The 17,573-nt window shown below is 50.7% G+C and overlaps 2 protein-coding genes and 2 non-coding genes across 4 annotated transcripts; 3 read left to right on the forward strand and 1 right to left on the reverse strand.

The window, feature by feature from the left end:
• Positions 1-957: 957 nt before the first annotated feature.
• Rps3 (ribosomal protein S3) lies at positions 958-5,875 on the forward strand. The gene is made up of 7 exons (XM_052157860.1): positions 958-1,036; positions 1,970-2,100; positions 2,316-2,409; positions 2,896-2,990; positions 4,741-4,928; positions 5,303-5,499; positions 5,801-5,875. Exons 1-6 carry the CDS (start codon positions 1,007-1,009, stop codon positions 5,494-5,496), a joined length of 732 nt encoding a protein of 243 aa, XP_052013820.1. The 5' UTR covers positions 958-1,006; the 3' UTR covers positions 5,497-5,499; positions 5,801-5,875.
• On the forward strand, positions 1,736-1,882 carry LOC127676660 (small nucleolar RNA SNORD15). The gene has a single exon (XR_007976099.1). It is a non-coding gene; the product is annotated as a small nucleolar RNA SNORD15 (small nucleolar RNA).
• LOC127676659 (small nucleolar RNA SNORD15) lies at positions 5,068-5,212 on the forward strand. The gene has a single exon (XR_007976098.1). It is a non-coding gene; the product is annotated as a small nucleolar RNA SNORD15 (small nucleolar RNA).
• A 3,988-nt stretch (positions 5,876-9,863) lies between the features above and the next one.
• Positions 9,864-16,027, reverse strand: Klhl35 (kelch like family member 35). The gene is made up of 6 exons (XM_052157782.1): positions 15,105-16,027; positions 13,886-14,070; positions 13,161-13,279; positions 12,313-12,501; positions 10,974-11,162; positions 9,864-10,187 (listed from the first exon to the last, which is right to left on the reverse strand). Exons 1-6 carry the CDS (start codon positions 15,986-15,988, stop codon positions 9,999-10,001), a joined length of 1,755 nt encoding a protein of 584 aa, XP_052013742.1. The 5' UTR covers positions 15,989-16,027; the 3' UTR covers positions 9,864-9,998.
• Positions 16,028-17,573: the final 1,546 nt, after the last annotated feature.

The raw sequence follows: 17,573 nt of genomic DNA on the forward strand, positions 1-17,573 counted from the left end.
GATGGTTGAGCCACACACTGCAGTACAAGTTACTTCAGCAGGTCCTGCTTCTGGGCGATGACCGGATTTGCTAGTGTGGATATCAGGGTCCGTGTACAGGGGAGGTCTTGTGACCTAGATTTGTACTGTTCAACACTCTGGCCCAGAAGCCCTGGTGGTTTAATACTTTGACAAGCCCCTGCTGGTATTCCACCCTGCTGTGAGTCTGAAAAGTTCACAGGTTCTACTGGAGGTGCTCACTATCAGAAAACCTACAAATAAGCCCTTCTCATGGATCAGGGTTTACCTTTGTAATAAATATTGTAGGATTTTAATATTTTTTTATGTTTTTTTTTTTTTTTTTTTTTTTTTTTTTTTTTTTTTTTCCGAGACAGGGTTTCTCTGTGTAGCCCTGGCTGTCCTGGAACTTACTCTGTAGATCAGGCTGGCCTCGAACTCAGAAATCCGCCTGCCTCTGCCTCCCAGAATGCTGGGATTACAGGCATGCGCCACCACCGCCCGGCAGAATTTTAATATTTTTAGAAAGACGCACGCGTGCGCTAGAGTGTGTGTGTGTGTGTGTGTGTGTGTGTGTGTGTGTGTTTTATGCTTGCATATATGTATACGCATCCATGGTTTTTAACAGTCTCACTCTGTAACTTACTGAGCCATCCAACTGGTCCCCTAAATACATTTCAATGAAAGTTTTCATTAGCATGGACGTAAAGGTGGGTAAAATTTGTTAGTGTGTGCTTATGCCTGTGGTTTGCAACTCGAGTCTCAAGGTTGCTCTGTTCAAACTTTTATTTATTTACGTATTTACTTTTGAGTCAGATGCTCTTACAGCCCAAGCTGGCCTCGAAATTCCTAGCTACACTTTTGTAGACGCAAAACTTCATTTCCCAGGAACACTTGCAAGTGTCGCCGTCGCGTCTCGTCGCGTCTGGTCGCGTCATTGCTCCCGCCCTATATACCTACTTCCGCCCGCGAGCCACTTCCTTTCCTTTCAGCAGCGCGAGGCGGCAAGATGGCGGTACAAATTTCCAAGAAGAGGAAGGTAAGCGTCTGGGCCCGGTCCGGGAGTGTGCCGCAGGTTCTAGAGGTGCCAGGGAGGCCCGTGGCTCTGTGATCGGTCCTGAGGAGCGTCTGGGGCTGCCTGCAGGCTCTTCAAGTCGCGGATGGCCGAGGATTGTGTTCTGGGCCGGAGCCGGGCGAGTGCAGTGTATCTGGGGAAGGGAGGGACAAACTCCTCGAGGTTCTGGACGGACCCAGCTACCGGGGGCCTCCAGTTCCGGACTAGACACCTTTGAGCTCATCTTGGTCTCCATAATAGTAGTCCTGTCACACAGTTAGAGGGAGTGCGCCCTCAGACCTAATCCAGTTTCTTTGGTAAGTAAAGTTTAGCAGACCCTTGTTCCCTTATCCGTGTCATCCTGCAAATGGCCATAGTTGAAAGCCTACAGACTATTGGAGTGTTCACTCGGGACCTGAGGCAGTAGTGTCCCTGTGGTTGATGTTTCTTTTTTATCATTCCCTAGGGGAACAGTACACAAAATGTCAGGTTTAGAAATCTGTCGTTTGTGCTTATGCACACAGATGATAGAGCTGTTGTCTGCAGTGCTGTTGAGTTAGTATTCCTCATTTTCCAGGTACAGCTTACACATCCCAGCTGTGCAGAAGGAACTGTACATGTGTTACTTGGGGACAGATTTTTTTTCGTTTTGTTTTTTTTTTTTGTCTTGTGTGTAGTAAAGCCCTTCGATGAAGAGGTGATGACGAGTCTGACTAGGAGGTGTTGCCTTTGTCCAGGATGCCTCACTGTGCTGCGTTCTGTGGCACAGCTGAAAGCACTATGGTCAAAGAAACTTCCTAAAGATGACCTAGAGGCATTTGTCTGAGAAGGGTTGCTGCAATTCTGTAGGGCTATCAGGCTTGCTCTGACTAATTAGCCCTGCCTTAACTTCAGAGGTAACTTCTTTCTTTGGTTTAGTTTGTAGCTGATGGCATCTTCAAAGCTGAACTGAATGAGTTTCTCACTCGGGAGCTGGCCGAGGATGGCTACTCTGGAGTTGAAGTCCGAGTTACACCGACCAGAACAGAAATCATTATTTTAGCCACCAGGTAAAAATACCATTGACTGGTATCACCTGTAAATACTGTGTGTACTAAGATGCTATGTAAACTTGGGCCAACCAAACAGTACACCTGGCCATGGTGAGTGTAACTGCTTTTTAAAAAATCGTTTGAAAAGAATTTACCTTACATTAATATGTATACTGACCTTGTGGTAGGTGGCAGGTGGGATTTTGAGTAAATTATAATTTCTCACCCTACAGAACACAGAACGTTCTTGGGGAGAAGGGTCGTCGGATCAGAGAGTTGACTGCAGTTGTGCAGAAGAGGTTTGGCTTCCCTGAAGGCAGTGTAGAGGTGAGTTCTCCTGCTATACCTACCAGGGGTTTCAGACTGGATTTAGATGTGGCTTCTGCTATAGAATGGTACTTCTGAAAACCTGACCAGGCCAATGAATACAGGTGGATTGATGCTCTGCCAAAATTTCCTTCAAAGCAGAGCGGTGGCCATGCACGGCAGGGGCACATCTTTCATCCTGGCACTCAGAAGAGAGGATGATGGATGTGCAGAGCTAGTCAGGGCTGCTCATAGTGAGACCCCCGTCTTAAACCACAAGCAATATGATTAAGTTTATGGGGATATTCTGGTTGTTGAACGTAGAAAAGATGCATGGGGTGGGTTGGCTGTCCTTATTTGTGGTTGTGGGGAGCCAGAGTAGAAGGGCAATTCAGCCTTCATCGCTGCCTTGTGTGGGTAGTGGAAATACTTCAGTATCTAAGGGATATTACAATGGCTAAGTTGGAGATTGGTGAGTGATAGCAATGTACTTTGATTTCTTTAAAGCTTTATGCAGAAAAAGTGGCCACAAGAGGTCTGTGTGCCATTGCCCAGGCAGAGTCTCTACGCTACAAACTCCTAGGAGGGCTTGCAGTTCGAAGGTAAGTGTCCTGAGACGTGATGGTCACACTCCTCTGGATAGGTGTGTCCGACATTTTTTGTTCGCAAATAACTTCATTGACAGAATCATCTCTGGTGTAATAAGTCCATGCCCCCTCTGAACCATCAGGCTAACTAGACTGATAGTAAGCTGGTGAACAAAGGACCTGTTGGCATGCCTATATGCCAACACTTGGAAGACCAGCCTGGGCTGTAGGATGAGCCCCTAAAGAATGGCCAGTGCTGTGACAGTGCTGTGGATGCCTTGAGTAGATAGAACCATATAGGGAGGGGCATCTGCTTCTGAGGTTTAATAGGACCCTTGATAACAAGGTGAACAGTAAAGTGTCTTCTGGTCATGGCACCTGTGGTTGGTAGCTGCAGCACAGGTGTCAACAAGCTAGCAGTCATGCAGCTCTGAAGGGAAAGAGCTTTATGTCGGTAATTGGCCAGGTGTCCTATTGCTTACCCCTAATCTCAACACAGAAGGTAGAAGATCAGCAACCCAGAGCTCCAAAGCCAGCCTCAGCCACAAAATTGAGGCTAGTCTTTTGTATGGCACTGAGAAGTGATGCAAAGATCATATAAAGGGTATGATATTTTAAAAATTCTAAAACCTTGCCTTAGTTATAAGGACTAGATGTTGAAAAGGCCAATCTGCTTCTTTGAGAGTCAGGGTCTGACTGTAGCCCTGTCTGACCTCCAAATCAGAGATTGCCTGTTGAAATTAAAGGTGTGTGCCACCATACCTGGCTTTAATAGTATTTTGTTTCTCTGACCTTAGGCTAGGCTGCCCTCGAACTCTGATCCTCCTTCCTCTGCCTTCTTACTGCTGGGATTAAAGGTGTGGGCCACCGCTCCTAGCTTTAATGTTTCATAGGCTAAAGTTTTTTTGTTGTTGGTTTTGGGGTTTTTCTGGATTTGGTTTTTTTCGAGACAGGGTTTCTCTGTGTAGCCCTGGCAGTCTTGGAACTCACTCTCAGGCTGGCCTCTGAACTCAAAAATCCATCTGCCTCTGCCTCAAGTGCTGGGATTACAGGCATGCGCCACCACTGCCCGGCTAGTCTAAAGATTTTTTTGTGTGCAGTTGGTACTTAGGTTTGCTGGTGGGATGGATTCTGGAGGTGGGGAGCACTTTTGTGGCTTGTACTCAGGCTTTTCGTATGCTTCTCAACTAAGGTGGTACCTGGGAGCCACAAATGCCCATTCCTGCCAGTGTGGCATGTGGTATTGCACACCTTTAATGCATGACTCCCAAACAGGCCGGTGGGTCTCTGCAAGTTCCAGACCAGCCAGGACTATGTAGTGAGACAGAATCTATCCCGACCACAAAGACAGTTTGTGTTACGGTCCTTGGCCACCAGACAAAGGCAAGCCTGACATCCTGAATTTCCTTTCTGTGTAAAGGAAGAAGGAAACATGACTCCATAGTTGTCTTCTGGCCTCCACATACTCACATGTGCATACTGCATGGTAATAGATTAAAGAGATGTGAAAACATGTTTGAGCTCGGCCAGCCCAAATAACTGGCTTAGAGAAGGACCTGGGCATGGGAGTGTAAAAAAAATTTTTTTTAGGAGATTCTAATGTTCGGACCAAGGCTGAAAAGCATTTGCCGGTGAATTGCTCTTTGGTATAACTCTGTTTTCTTCTGCCTGCTGTTGGAGAGTTATTAATGTGAAGGCCAAACTTGGTGGGGTGGAAAGGCAGGTTGTGTCTTTGGTAATACCAGATGAGTCTCTTCTTTGAAAGGGCCTGCTATGGTGTGCTTCGATTCATTATGGAGAGCGGGGCCAAGGGCTGCGAGGTTGTGGTGTCTGGAAAGCTCCGAGGACAGAGGGCCAAGTCCATGAAGTTTGTGGATGGTCTGATGATTCACAGTGGAGACCCTGTCAACTACTATGTTGACACTGCCGTGCGCCATGTGCTCCTCAGACAGGGTGAGTAGCTGTGCGGGGGAAGGGGACCCAGGGTCCGTCCGAGCACTGGGTAGCTAGGAATGCCTAGAGCAGAGATTGGCATTTCAGTAGCATTGCTGAGATGGTCGAATCAGTTGCTCTTAGCCTAGCCTTCTGTGCCCTTCAGTGATGACACGATGACGAGTCAGAAAGGCCATGTCTTGCTCTTGGTCCCTGTCAGTGCCATGTTCTGTGGTGCTGTACATGGTTCCCTTGGCAAAAGTGTCCTGCGCACTGATTGATTTAGAGGCATTTGTCTGAGAAGGGAACAGTTCAGTGCTCTTGAATGCTTTCCCCGTTGTCCTCTTGTGTGATGGGAAAACCCTCAGCTCAGTCCTAACCCTGGTGTCTTTTAGGTGTGCTGGGCATCAAAGTGAAGATCATGCTGCCCTGGGACCCAAGTGGTAAGATCGGCCCCAAGAAGCCTCTGCCTGATCATGTGAGCATCGTGGAACCTAAAGATGAAATCTTGCCCACGACCCCCATCTCAGAGCAGAAGGGTGGGAAGCCGGAGCCACCTGCCATGCCCCAGCCAGTGCCTACGGCATAATCGGTACGTCTGCGGTGACCTTCCGGGCCAGACTGTTCACTGCTTTTTCCTCTGATGTTAAGTGTGTGAATCAGGTTCTTTTAGCTTAGTGTGGGGAAACACAAATTAGGATGTGGTATTCTGTCGACCCACAAGTCTCAATGGGTAAACTGCCTTTGTTGGAGTTCAGCCCTTCAGCAGCCTTGTGAAGGTAGTGTCAGGCCTTCATGCTGGGTTGTATTAAAGGCAGGCTGAGTGTGCCCATGTAGTAAGTGAAGGCACACACATGCATTTTTCTCACCATTGTTATTTTATTTGGTTTCAGGGTCTTGGCAGCTGCATCTGGAGGCTGGATGTTATCTTGTAAAGACGTTTAATAAAATCTTGAACAAAGACACAAGGCCTGACTGGGTTGTGTCCAGCGTTCCCCTGACTGAGTTGGGTTGGCCTATGGAGCGGTGCTTGTTCTGCTGGTTTAAGCAGGAAGGCTTGAGCAGAGCTGACCAGAGAAGTCATGGGGTCACTGGGCAGCATCCTGACCCTGTGCTGAGCAATTGAGGGTTAGAAGAGCAGTTTGGGTTTGGTGCACATGGTAGGACCCAGGTCCTTGGACATAGTAAGCACACATAAGACAGTAAGTCGGCTATGTCTGTGGCCTGGAGTAGTCTTTTTTTTTTTTTTAACCTAGAATGAAAGAAGACGGATGGCTCAGCGGGTTAGGTGCTTCCTGTGAAAGCCTGTGGACTGTCTTTATTGTGCACTCATCCCTACATCCAGAGTAAAATGGCTGTTTTGCCATGCTGTACTGTTTTAGTCTCAGCATCCCAAACTAAACAGGGAATTTTTGATGCCATTTAAGCTTGGAAGTTTGAAATGTAAAACCTGTTGGTAAGATCCATATATTTCTAAGTCCTGTACTTAGACATTGTTTTGGAAAATACAGAAAATTCAGAAATCTGTAGCTTCTTGGCTATAATATTTTCGAAGCACTTACTGTTCATGTGTTTAGTGGGGAGTTAATGTTAGCTTGGGAATTCTGTGCTGCTTGGTGAGAGGACTAATGAAGCTGTCAAGAGCCCGGGGGTAGCCTGGCTGGTGCCCAACGGCTCGCCTTCACGGGCCACCGGTGCTCTATTTCATTGTCTTCACCTGTGTAGCTTAAGTTACTCATGTTGGTCGCACACTGCCTATGTCCATAACCTGTTAGCTCTGCGTGTTGGTTGAGTACAGATGTACATTTTTTTAAAAGACAGGTAATGTAGCCCTGGCTGGCCTCTGCCTCCGGGTATTGTAAATAAGGTGTGCAACCTTCATCTGGTTGATTAAACTCATGAATATACAGCCAATTACTGACATCTGAGGTCTCTAGACACTGGCACAGGTAATTATTTACCATGAGACCTCATAAGACAATGAAACTCCAGTCCCAGGAGATCTGACAGCCTCTTCTGGCCTCAAGCAGCTACACACATATCAGTAGCTTTGAAAATGTTCTCTCCACCCTACCCTTTTGTGCCACAAAAGATCTTTTTCATCTCAGCCTGTGAGATGGTTGCTTCTTTCCAGTGGGTGGCACTATGCAACAGCATTGCCATAGAGCACCAAGCAAGGATGATCTTAGGAATCTTGTCTGGGAAGGGAAAACTAAAACACTGGACTTGAACTTGGAACATGCTGGAAATAAGGTTGCTGGCAGCATGCGATCCATACTGAAGTCTTGTAGGCACGTTGTCCAGTGGTGCAGGAGCATGACTAGCTGGGTCCACAACTCAGACCCACCTACCTGTGGTTGTTTTCAATACTATTTTCTACCTTGGGGCTATTAATGTTTTGATGCTAAAATCAACTCTGTTTTTCAAACAAAAAACCATGGCATGTTTGAGGTGAGATTGTAACTCCTCCTAGGCCACTTAACATTGAATACCTTCAATGGACAATTCCATCTCCTGATTGACAGCCTAACCTTCACTGTCTGAGGCAATGTTTATTTCTCTGAGGGTTTAACTCAAGATCATTTCCAGGCACAAAATTACCACCAGACCCAAAGCTGGGAATATCTGCCCTCAAGCTCTCACAATTAAAAATAAAACTGCAGCCCTGGGTATATGGAATGTGGGAGTTTAAGCTGCTCAGATGATGTGTGGTTTGTCCACTGGAGGAGGGGGGGGGGTCACTGCTAATGGTGGATAATACATCCTGGCTGCTGGGAAGCTACCCATGCTTACCAGGGGAAAGAATGATACACTGGAAGCATTGATCAACTTGTGTCCCCCTCACTGTTCTTCATTGGGTGTCTTGAGACATAGTTTAAGCTTGCCTGCGACTTGATACGTAGACTAGAGCTAATGTCTTAAATGAGCTCTCCCTCAATATGATTGAATGCTCATGAGCTGGGCTGGAACAAAATGGAATACCGGTTCCAGATTTCAAGTCTGCAATAGGCTCTTAGTTCCATGGCTCTCAGATTGGGTCACAACCTCCTTGGGAACAAAGGATTCTTTCATGGGGTTGCATATCAAATATTTATCAGGGTTTTTTAAGGGTAGAAACTAAAGTTGAAGTAAATTTGTGGATGGGGCTACAATGAGGTCACAGCATTAGGAAGGTTGAGAACTGCTGCTCTAGCTGCCTGTACTGATTTTGTACTCATTAGTTGTGGAAAACATTCATAGCCCCTAGCTTTGTCAAAGGCTTTGTTCCACAACTGAGACATTTGTAAACAGCAGTTAGGATGATGTGGCACCTCAGCACTTGTGGCATCCCTGAGGTTCAGGCTTCAATCTCTAGTAAAAATGCCAGCAGCCTAACTCCTCTGGTCACCACTCTGCAGAGGACAGCTGGGTCTCAGGTCAAGCTCAGGTTGTTAGGGGTGTCAAGGCAGTACACCTTTACCCACTGTGCCATCTTGTCTTTTTTTGTCTTAATTGTTCTCATCTACTGAAGACCTTGCCAGCATGATTGTCACTAGCACCTTGGGGCAGAAGTGCCGTTGTGTGTCTGTCCCTACATTTGTCTGATCTGTCAGATGAGTGAGATTTCCTGTCAGTTTTCCTGCCATGATGGGTATAAAGAAATTATGAGTCCCATGTGATATTTCCAGATTAGTGAAGGATGGTGCAATACTGAGATCTGCACGGAGGAAGTGGGGGCGTGTTGTGATGGCGCCATCCATTGTTCACGTCCTAGGCTGTCCCATTCTGCGTGCTCTTAATTGCCTCACTTGCCCGTGTCCAGCCAGACAGCATGCATAGAATAAAGGAGCCTGAATGGAAACCTGGGGGCGACTGCTTGGTCTCAGGAGGTGTCTATCCAGGGGACACATCCGAATCCTTTACAAGAGTTTGCCCTGGATTGGCTCCTATTGTTGTGTAGACATGTGGTAGGTGTCAGTGCTTTGTCCTGTATGCTCATGGGGTGGGGACAGGCAGAATCTGTGGGTCTGGCCCACACTCCCGCCTGCTGTCATTATCAGCTGTGACCAGATGGCCACAGTTCCCTAATCTGTGCTCTTGGAGCTCAGCTGGGACCACAGCCTTTGTGCCTGGCTGTGACGGGGCAGCCCCAGCTGGAGAGACCCTGCAGACATGACCCTCAGGCACTGAGGATGGGAGAGATTGGAAAACAAACAGCCTTGTCTTCAAAAGGCAATCTGAACGCAAATGAGTGTCTGGCAGCTGGGGCTGGCCAGTACCTAGGAGTGCTGCCTCAGGATCTCTGGTGTGTTCCCCTTTCTCCCACCCAGGAGTTCTCTGTGTCCAGAGCCTAGGGCCACACAGAGTATATTGTGGCATCAGAGCTGTGCCTCACGTTGATGTTGGGCATCTAGCCAGTCCTGGTACAACCTGACCCGTGGCTGTGGTGCCTTCTCTGCCCTGAAACAAAACTGAGGAGCCTGGAGGGGTGGCTCATTGGGTAAAGCCTCGCTGCAAACCCTGATGATCTGAGTTCAGTCCCTGAAACTCACCTGTTAGGAAAAAACTGACTACAAACTGTTCTCTGACCTCCACACAGGTACCACGACATAGGAATTTTAATATCTACAGTAACAAAAGTAAATGGGTAATGGGCGTGCTAAAGGTTGGACATAAGTGTTCCTCCAAAAGCAATGTTAGGACCTAATATCCAATATCAGCAGAGAAAAGGGGGCTGGTGACATGGCTCAGCTGGGAGTGCTTGCCATGCTAGCCGGATCCCCAGAACTCACGTACAGGTGGAAGGAGAAAACAGAACCAGACACAATCCAATGGCACCTGCCCCTGGCCTCTCCAATGTCCAGAGCTGAGTATTTATCTGTTCATACACTCCTACAGTGGGAACCTGGCAAGCTGTGAAAGCAGGAGAGGAGACTCAGGATTCTAGCTAAGCAGACATGAGCTGGAACACCCAGCTTTTGAAAAAGGTTTTATTTCAATAAGAAGAGGGGAAATAAGTTAAAGGACTGTTCTCATGGAGGTTCCAGGAGGGGAGCCAAGGGCTGTGCCCAAACGTTCCCTGCCTCCTGACCAAGGCTGCCCTGGCCTGAGTCATCTGCTCAGGCTCTGGACGATGGTGACACAGCCATGAGAGCTGGTGCAGCGCTGCAGGGACGGCTGGGCCTCCAGCTGTCCACTGCCAGGGTCGAAGGTGAAGACGCTGTTGGTGCTTTCCCCGTGTTCGTCCCGCCCGCCAAGGATGTGGATCTTCCCATCACACACCGTCACACCACAGCTCTCCTGAGTGGACAAACAGATGAACAGTGAACTGAGACGCACCCAGGGACTTCTGCTATGTGACCGAGCCTTGCCCTACAGCCTGACCAGGCAATCTGATGGCAGGGAGACAAGTAGCCCACTTTATGTCTTAGGTCTCATCTGCACAGTTTAAAGAGTAAATATTCTCTCTGTTGAATATGGCATAACCTTCAATTGGTCTTAGCCAGAAAGCTAAAGTTATGCTTAGAAGGTCATACCCATGCATGGAAGATTGTACACACGGGGACAGTAAGGCCATCCTATAGTCTTATTCAGAGAAGTTGGAAGCCTCAGCCTTGAATCATCCAGGGCCCAAACTGACAGGAACCACCAATTATACCTAATACATAGTTTCTTTGGAGTCTTGGGGAGACAGTTGGGTGCAGGGGGAGCAAGGGGCTGTGGGAGTCAGAACTTGTACCTCTGGTCACTGATGTCACTGGAGTAGGGGACTTAGCAAGTCCCTTGCCCACTCTGCTAGTTGGTACCTTTGGGACAGACCAACCCCCTCCCTACTCAGTCACAGCACTTGAATTCTATGTCCTGCCTTACTACAGCCCAGTTGGTGGCCCTGGGGCAACCTCTCTAAGGCTATTCTCATCTGAAATGAAAGGCGATTTGTCGCTGGGAGGACAAGCAAGGGGACTGAGTGAAATCATTTACAATGGGATGGTGTAGGCCCTCTAACCTGGGAGCTCCAGTGTCTTGGGAGTGGGTCTGTACCCCTGACAGGGCCAGTGCAGGAGCTTGCCAGGGAGCCCCACTTACCACAGGGCTGGGCAGGTCAGCTGCCTCTCTCCAGACATCTGAGCCAGGGTCATAGGTAAAAATTTTGCTCATGAGGCCTCCCACCACATAAATGGTGTCTTCCAGGGAGACAGCCTCAAGACACCGCTGCAAGAAGGGTGCTGGGGACCGCAGGCTCCACTGATCCTCCTTGGGGTCAAAACACTGCACCTGCAGGAGGGAAGACAGTGGTGAAGCAGCTCACCCCGAACTGCCCTGCTACTTGGCACAGCACCCCCCCCCCGCTTTTTTTTAAAGATTTATTTATTTAGCTGAGAGGTGGTGGCGCACGCCTGTAATCCCAGCACTCTGGGAGGCAGAGGCAGGCGGATTTCTGAGTTCGAGGCCAGCCTGGTCTACAGAGTGAGTTCCAGGATAGCCAGGGCTATACAGAGAAACCCTATCTTGAAAAAAACCAAATCCAGAGAAAAAGATTTATTTATTATATGTAACTACACTGTAGCCGTCTTCAGACATTTTTTCTTCTTGCTCCAGCCCTGCTCACTCACTCGCTGTAGCTGTCTTCAGCGCCCAGAAGAGGGCGTCAGATCTCATTACAGATGGTTGTGAGCCATCTTGTGGTTGTTGGGATTTGAACTCACAACCTTTGGAAGAGCAGCTGGTGCTCTTAACTGCTGAGCCATCTCTCTAGCCCATGCACCCTAATTTTTATCCTACTAGGATCAGCTTATACAGTGCAAGGGATCAAACCCAGAGCGTCCTACCTTCTACAACCCCAGTTTTTAATAGATCACCATCATCTTTTGGATAGAGGAAAAACATTTTAATCAGTTTTACCTCTCTAAGTGTATATGGGTGCCTGCGGAGGCCAGAAGAACCTGGAGCTAGAGAGGCAGTTGTGAGCCCCTTGACTTGAGTGCTGGGAACCAAACTCTGGTCCTTTGCAAGAGCAGCCGCAGAGCCACCCCTCCAGTTCGCTCTTTTCACTTTTAAAATCTATGAAACCCACCCAGATGGTACCAATCCGAAGAGTTCGGGTGTTCTGCTGACTCACTGAGTAACCTCAGAGGAGTACTCCCTCCCTCTCCCGGCTTTTCGAGGCGGGGTTTCTCTGTGTGGTGGCTGCCCTGAAACTTGCTCTGTAGATAAGGCTGGCCTTGAACTCACAGATTCACCTGCCTCTGCCTCCCCAGGGCTAGGATTAAAGGCACGTGCTTGGCTGAGGTCAAGATTCCCCAAATGCTGACGGTATTTAGAAAATAGACTGCCTCACACCAGCGCCCAGATCTCGCCTGCACACAGTAGACTACGCCGTTTCCTGTAGTCTCCACTGTCCCCCAACCACAAAGCCCGAGCCCACCTTGTTAGTGTTGGCACCGTCTTGCCCGGCGCCCCCAATCACGTAGAGCAAGCCAGCGCAGGGCGCCACGGCTGCAGAGCTCACGGCCTCCGGCAGGGGCGCTGTGGCCGCCCAGGTGTTGGAGAACGGGTCATAGCGCTCCACGCTGCGCAGGCGTCTCAGGCCATCGAAGCCACCGACTGCAAAGAGCTGATGGCGAGGACAGAGGCCAGGCCCCTGGATTCAGGGCTACAGGCGACTCCAACGCCCCACTGCTTCCGTCTGCGAGCCCACCAGGGGCGTCCCGGCACAGCTATTGCCTGGCTACCTTCTCTCCCTAGTTCAGGAACCCTTCCTTCCCTGTTCAGTGCAGGTGACAGGCTGGTGTCTTGATGAAGAGGGTCTCAGCTGCAGATGATGCTGAGTAATGACGTGAGTGGTAACTAAGGGTTTACAACCCACCTACCATTTCATGTTTTTGAATGCAGAATGATGTTTACAAAGATAACTGGCAGCATTTTGTTTCTATGTGGGAGAGTCAAGACTCAATCCCTGGTCTGTTTGGCACCAAAGCTAAACCCTTCGCCACTGTATTCCTCGGTGTTGGCTATTTATCTGGTAGGGGTGATGTTGAGACCAGGTCTTGCTGTGTGGCCCTGGCTGGCCTCAAACTCATGACCCTCCTGCCTTAGCCTCCCGAGTACTGAGATTACAGGTGTGAGCCACTACGCCCAGCTGCAGTGATGACTGTCAACACTATTGTGGGATCTTGAGCAAGTCCTTATCTTCTGGGGGCCTCAGATCCCTCCTCCCCGCAACCATCTATCTCTGCCTTGGCTCCTAGGACAGCAGCCATAGCATGTGCCTACCTGTCCCTGCAGGGCCACCATCTTGTGCCTCCACCTGCCCTTGTGCATCGAGGCAACCTTGATCCAGGTGTTCAGATGGGAGCTAAACATCCAGACATCTCGGCTGTTGATGTGACCTCCTATGGAGAAAGAAGCAGCTGTCCTTCCATAGTTCTCTTACTAACTAACCCCCAAGGCCTCCAGAGGGCCACAAACACTCCCTAAATCCAAAGGAGGGCTTAAGACGGTAGGGATGTGTCTAAGAGATCCAGGGAGGGACGGAAATGCTCACCAGGTGCCTGTGCTGTGACACATCTTGTGCTCAGGGAAGCAAGGGAGGAATGTCCCCAAGACAGTCACTGAGAATGGGTGATGGGCCAAGGGAGAATGTCTGCACAGTGATGGAGTGGAAGGGACCCTCCCGGTCGTCGTTCTTTACTAAAGCGTTACCTTCATTTCCATCCTCATCTCTCTGAGTTGCCGGGATTATTATAGTGTCTCCATATAGGAAATGAGGGTGGGGTTTAGGGACCAGGAATGGCCTACTGAATACCCGGTGACCTTTTGTCAGAGCAAAGACTAACGCCAAGGCTGAAGGTCCCTGACCCAACCCCCAGCACCAGCACTCTCATCACAACTAGGCTTTGCTGAACCACAGTTTTAGCCTGCTCCGCCCGTCTCCTCACTGGAGGAAAACATAGAGGTGGGTGGGAAACTAGAGGCTCCTATTTCACTTGTACCCTCACCGGAAACGTAAATGTCATTTCGAAGTGTACAGGAGGCAAATTCAGAGCGTGTATAACCAGGCAGGCTAGGCAGCGGGGTCCAGCGCTGACTTCCTGGGTGGTAAGCATCCGCAAAGGGCAGTTTCAGGAGCCCCTTTCGGTCACACCCGCCAATGACCACGATCACTTCAGCTAAGTCCATGAACCTGGGGTGGGGATAAACCCAGTGCCTCTAGATCCACACCTACGCTGCTGTTCTTCTCACGCTGCACGCCCCCCCCCACTCCCACCCCCAAACAGGACTGGGGATTACTAGTGTGCTCTGGCTCTAAGCTATATCCCCAGGACATGGGTTTGTTTCCTCTGTAGCCTGTTCTTGAACTCCCGATCCTGTTTCTGCTTGCTTAGCACTGGATTTACAGGCCTCCTGCACCAAGCCCAGTTCCTTCCTGCTGTTTTGATCACACAATACCGCTGCATTTCTGTCTACCCTGGCAGCTGCCCCTGGAAGTTACCGCTTCCATCCTGACCTCTGGTTACAGATAGGAAGAAGTCACTAACTCTTAACCTAGTCTGCTTGCCTCTAAGTTACAGGGGGAGAAAAGCCTTTCCCCTTTCTGTTTAATCCTTCAGACAGTTGTTAGAATCATTGGCCCTTTTACAGAGGAGAAAACTGAGGCTTATGGATTACAGGCTCTCAAAGTCATGCTTAGTTTTGAATATGAATCCTAACAGCTAAAGTACTGTACCCTTCCCCTAGTCAGCTCCTAATAGGGAACTGCAATGAGCAAGATAACTCAGGCTTTCCGCAAAGGTCTCCACCACTGACCCTCTGCCCTCATCGGGTTATCGAAACTCTCTGGCTGGTGCCCATCTTATGTCCCCAACCTCATACTCAGCATTAGAAACAGCATAACCCCTATCTTCAATCCCTGGGGTATGAAGAGCCATTGTAGACTACAGTCTCTGGGTCTGGCATCGCTGGGGTGGAGTGGGTGTTCTGCATGCCTTGGTATACTTAGATGTCTACTAGCCTGTGGGTCCCCAGAGGGCAGATCCCTACAGGACCTGTTTGTGAAAATGACAGATGGGGCATGGAATAGAATGCATTCCTCCTTCACAGACGCCAGGTATCAAGCTTATGAAGCGGCGACATTTCAAGATGGGTAGTGAAGGACCCAGAGCTGGGGAGGGCCCGAGGCCTCGCTGGGGCACAAGGTAAGCAAGCGGGAGGCCGTACCTCCGCGGCCGGGCCCGCAGCGCGCCTGCCTCCCGGCCCAGGATGAAGCAGGCACGGGCCTCGAGCAGCAGAGGGCGGCAGTCGCCGCAGGCCTGCAGCAGCTCGTCCGCCTCCACCTTCTCCAGGAAGTAGGCGGGCGCCAGCAGCGGCAGGCGCACGTGCTCCAGCAGGCGACGCAGCTGCCCGCGGCGGGCCGGCGCGTCGTGGCGCACCCAGCGCATGGCCGCCTCGAACACGGCCTCCTCGCGCGCCACGCGCAGCGCGGGGTCGGCCAGCAGCGCCGCCACCTCGTCGGGCGCGAGCTCCAGGAAGTCAGCGTGGCGCGTCACCTCCACGAAGGCCTGGCGCAGCACGCGGCCGCAGCGCTCGGCCAGAGAGGCGAGCGAGAAGGCGGCGGCGACGCGGCGCAGCGCCAGGCTGTTGGCGGCGCGCAGGCGGCCCTCGAGGAAGCGCGTGCACGCCTCGCGCAGCCCGGCCACGCCCAGCCGCTCGGCCAGAGCGAGCACGGCGGCCGCCTCGTCCTCGGCGCGCAGCCGCACGCCGGCGCCGTACACGTAGTCGAGCACCACAGCCAGTGCCGCCGCCGTCCCCGGCGTCTCGGGTCCTACCGGGACCACGGCCGCCGCGCGCTCGGGACGGCCGGCCGAGAACAGGCTGCGGAAGTGGGCGCTGGCTGCGCTGAGCGCCGCGCGGTGGCACGGGAAATCGCGGCCTCCGGCGCGCAGCACTACATCGGTGAGGATGCCGCTCCGGCGGTACGCGTTGAGCGTCTGCAGGATGCGCTGCGCGTGGCAGGACGCGGCGCACGGGGCCTCCATGCCCGGCTCCGGTTCCTCGCGTCCAGGGGTCTCCCGCATCCTGCGGGGAGAGAACACGGACCGCATCGGAGATGGGCCTGCCGGTGGACTTCCCGAACGTTTAGATTTTCCTTCATTAGTTCATTCACCACTCACTTCCGGTGCACTCACACCGTGCACCTACTGACCCCACCACCCCATCTAGACTCCTGATGGCGATGAGCCAGCCCTGCCTTCTGTGTCCAGTCTCCCTCTCCAGTGGAAGCCATATTGCCCCTTTCTGTTCAGATGTGGTAAGCTTTTCCTGCCAGGCTCTGCAGGGAACAGATGGCAGACTCAAATAAGATAATTTGAGGAGAGTTGAAAAGGGGTGGGAGGGGGTGCGTGGTGTTGAACGCTTTATACCAGTCTAGATTATGCAACATTTAGAGATTCCAACTAGGATTGAGTAGTGTCACATGGCTACCAGCGACAGGAAGACTACTTCCAAGTTCTGAAGAGGGACCTTCAGGGAGTTTGCAGGAACCTGGACAAAATGTCTAAGGATGGTCTCTTTGCACGAGCTGTAGTCTCTGGTAAAGGGATTCAGGCTACCCTAGACACGTACGTGTGTGTGTGTGTGTGTGTGTGTGTGTGTGCGCGCGCGCGTGCGCGTGCGCATGCTTGCATATGTTTACGTCTCTTTCGGATCTCTTGTACTCTTATAGGTACTTCCCCTTGGCCAGACTATTTGGTATCTGCCCCACCTTCCACAGTACAGTAGCTTACTGGGAGCTCGGTACTTACTCAAGGTCAAGTGCATGTACCATTTAAACTGGTATTTATTAGAATCTGTGTGTGTGTGTACGCGCGCCCGCATGTGCATATGCTGAACAGTCATAATCCCTCCTTTTCTGGAGCTCAGAGCTTGGGCAGAGGTCCTTTGAGAGATCTCATGAGAATTGGGGGAGCACAGAAAGGATAATGAACACAGTTGGAGCAGAGTTAGGCAAGAGATTCCTGAGATGGACAGAATTAGCTGTGTAAAAACAAGAGAGTGAGAGGTGTTTCTAGTTTCCCGAGGGAAGATCCAGGCTCTATGGACCACATGGAGTGACCTCACCTGGCAAGCCACCGGCTCCATTTCTGAAACAGAATCATAATACCTAGCCACAGAACTGTAACTACTGGACAGAGTTTATAAAAGCGCTGGGTTTGTAGTATGCCCCAATCGTTCATTGGCTTACCTTCTTACAGCATGGGGTGTGGTTAAGTTGACCCTCATGGGAGTTTGCAGTTGGGAAGCAGTCATATGAAGGGAGCCTGCCCTTCAGAGGTTTGCTGTGAGGGTCAGTGAAGGGGTGTGTATGAGAACGCACCGCAGATTGCAGGCAGTTCACCCTGCTTAGGATTTGGTCCTTCAGAGCGCACAGCCAGTGCTTGACCTGGTCTGAAAATAGCCGGTGCTCTCCTTTCTGCAGGAACTTAAACCCCAAGGCTCGTCTGCTTCTCATCTGTGCCTGTCCCTACATTGTCCCGTCTGCAGATCAGCCTGCCTTTCGTAGCTCATATAGGACCGTGTAGTGGTTCTCCTGCCTCAGAATCATAAGAAATAAGCTCCTAGTGGGCAAGGACTGTTGCCCAGATAGAGGCTGCCAGCCCAGACCCACCATGCACCAGGCTCTCCAGTCTA

Source organism: Apodemus sylvaticus, chromosome 1, assembly GCF_947179515.1.
Source record: "Apodemus sylvaticus chromosome 1, mApoSyl1.1, whole genome shotgun sequence".
NCBI lineage: Eukaryota > Metazoa > Chordata > Mammalia > Rodentia > Muridae > Apodemus > Apodemus sylvaticus.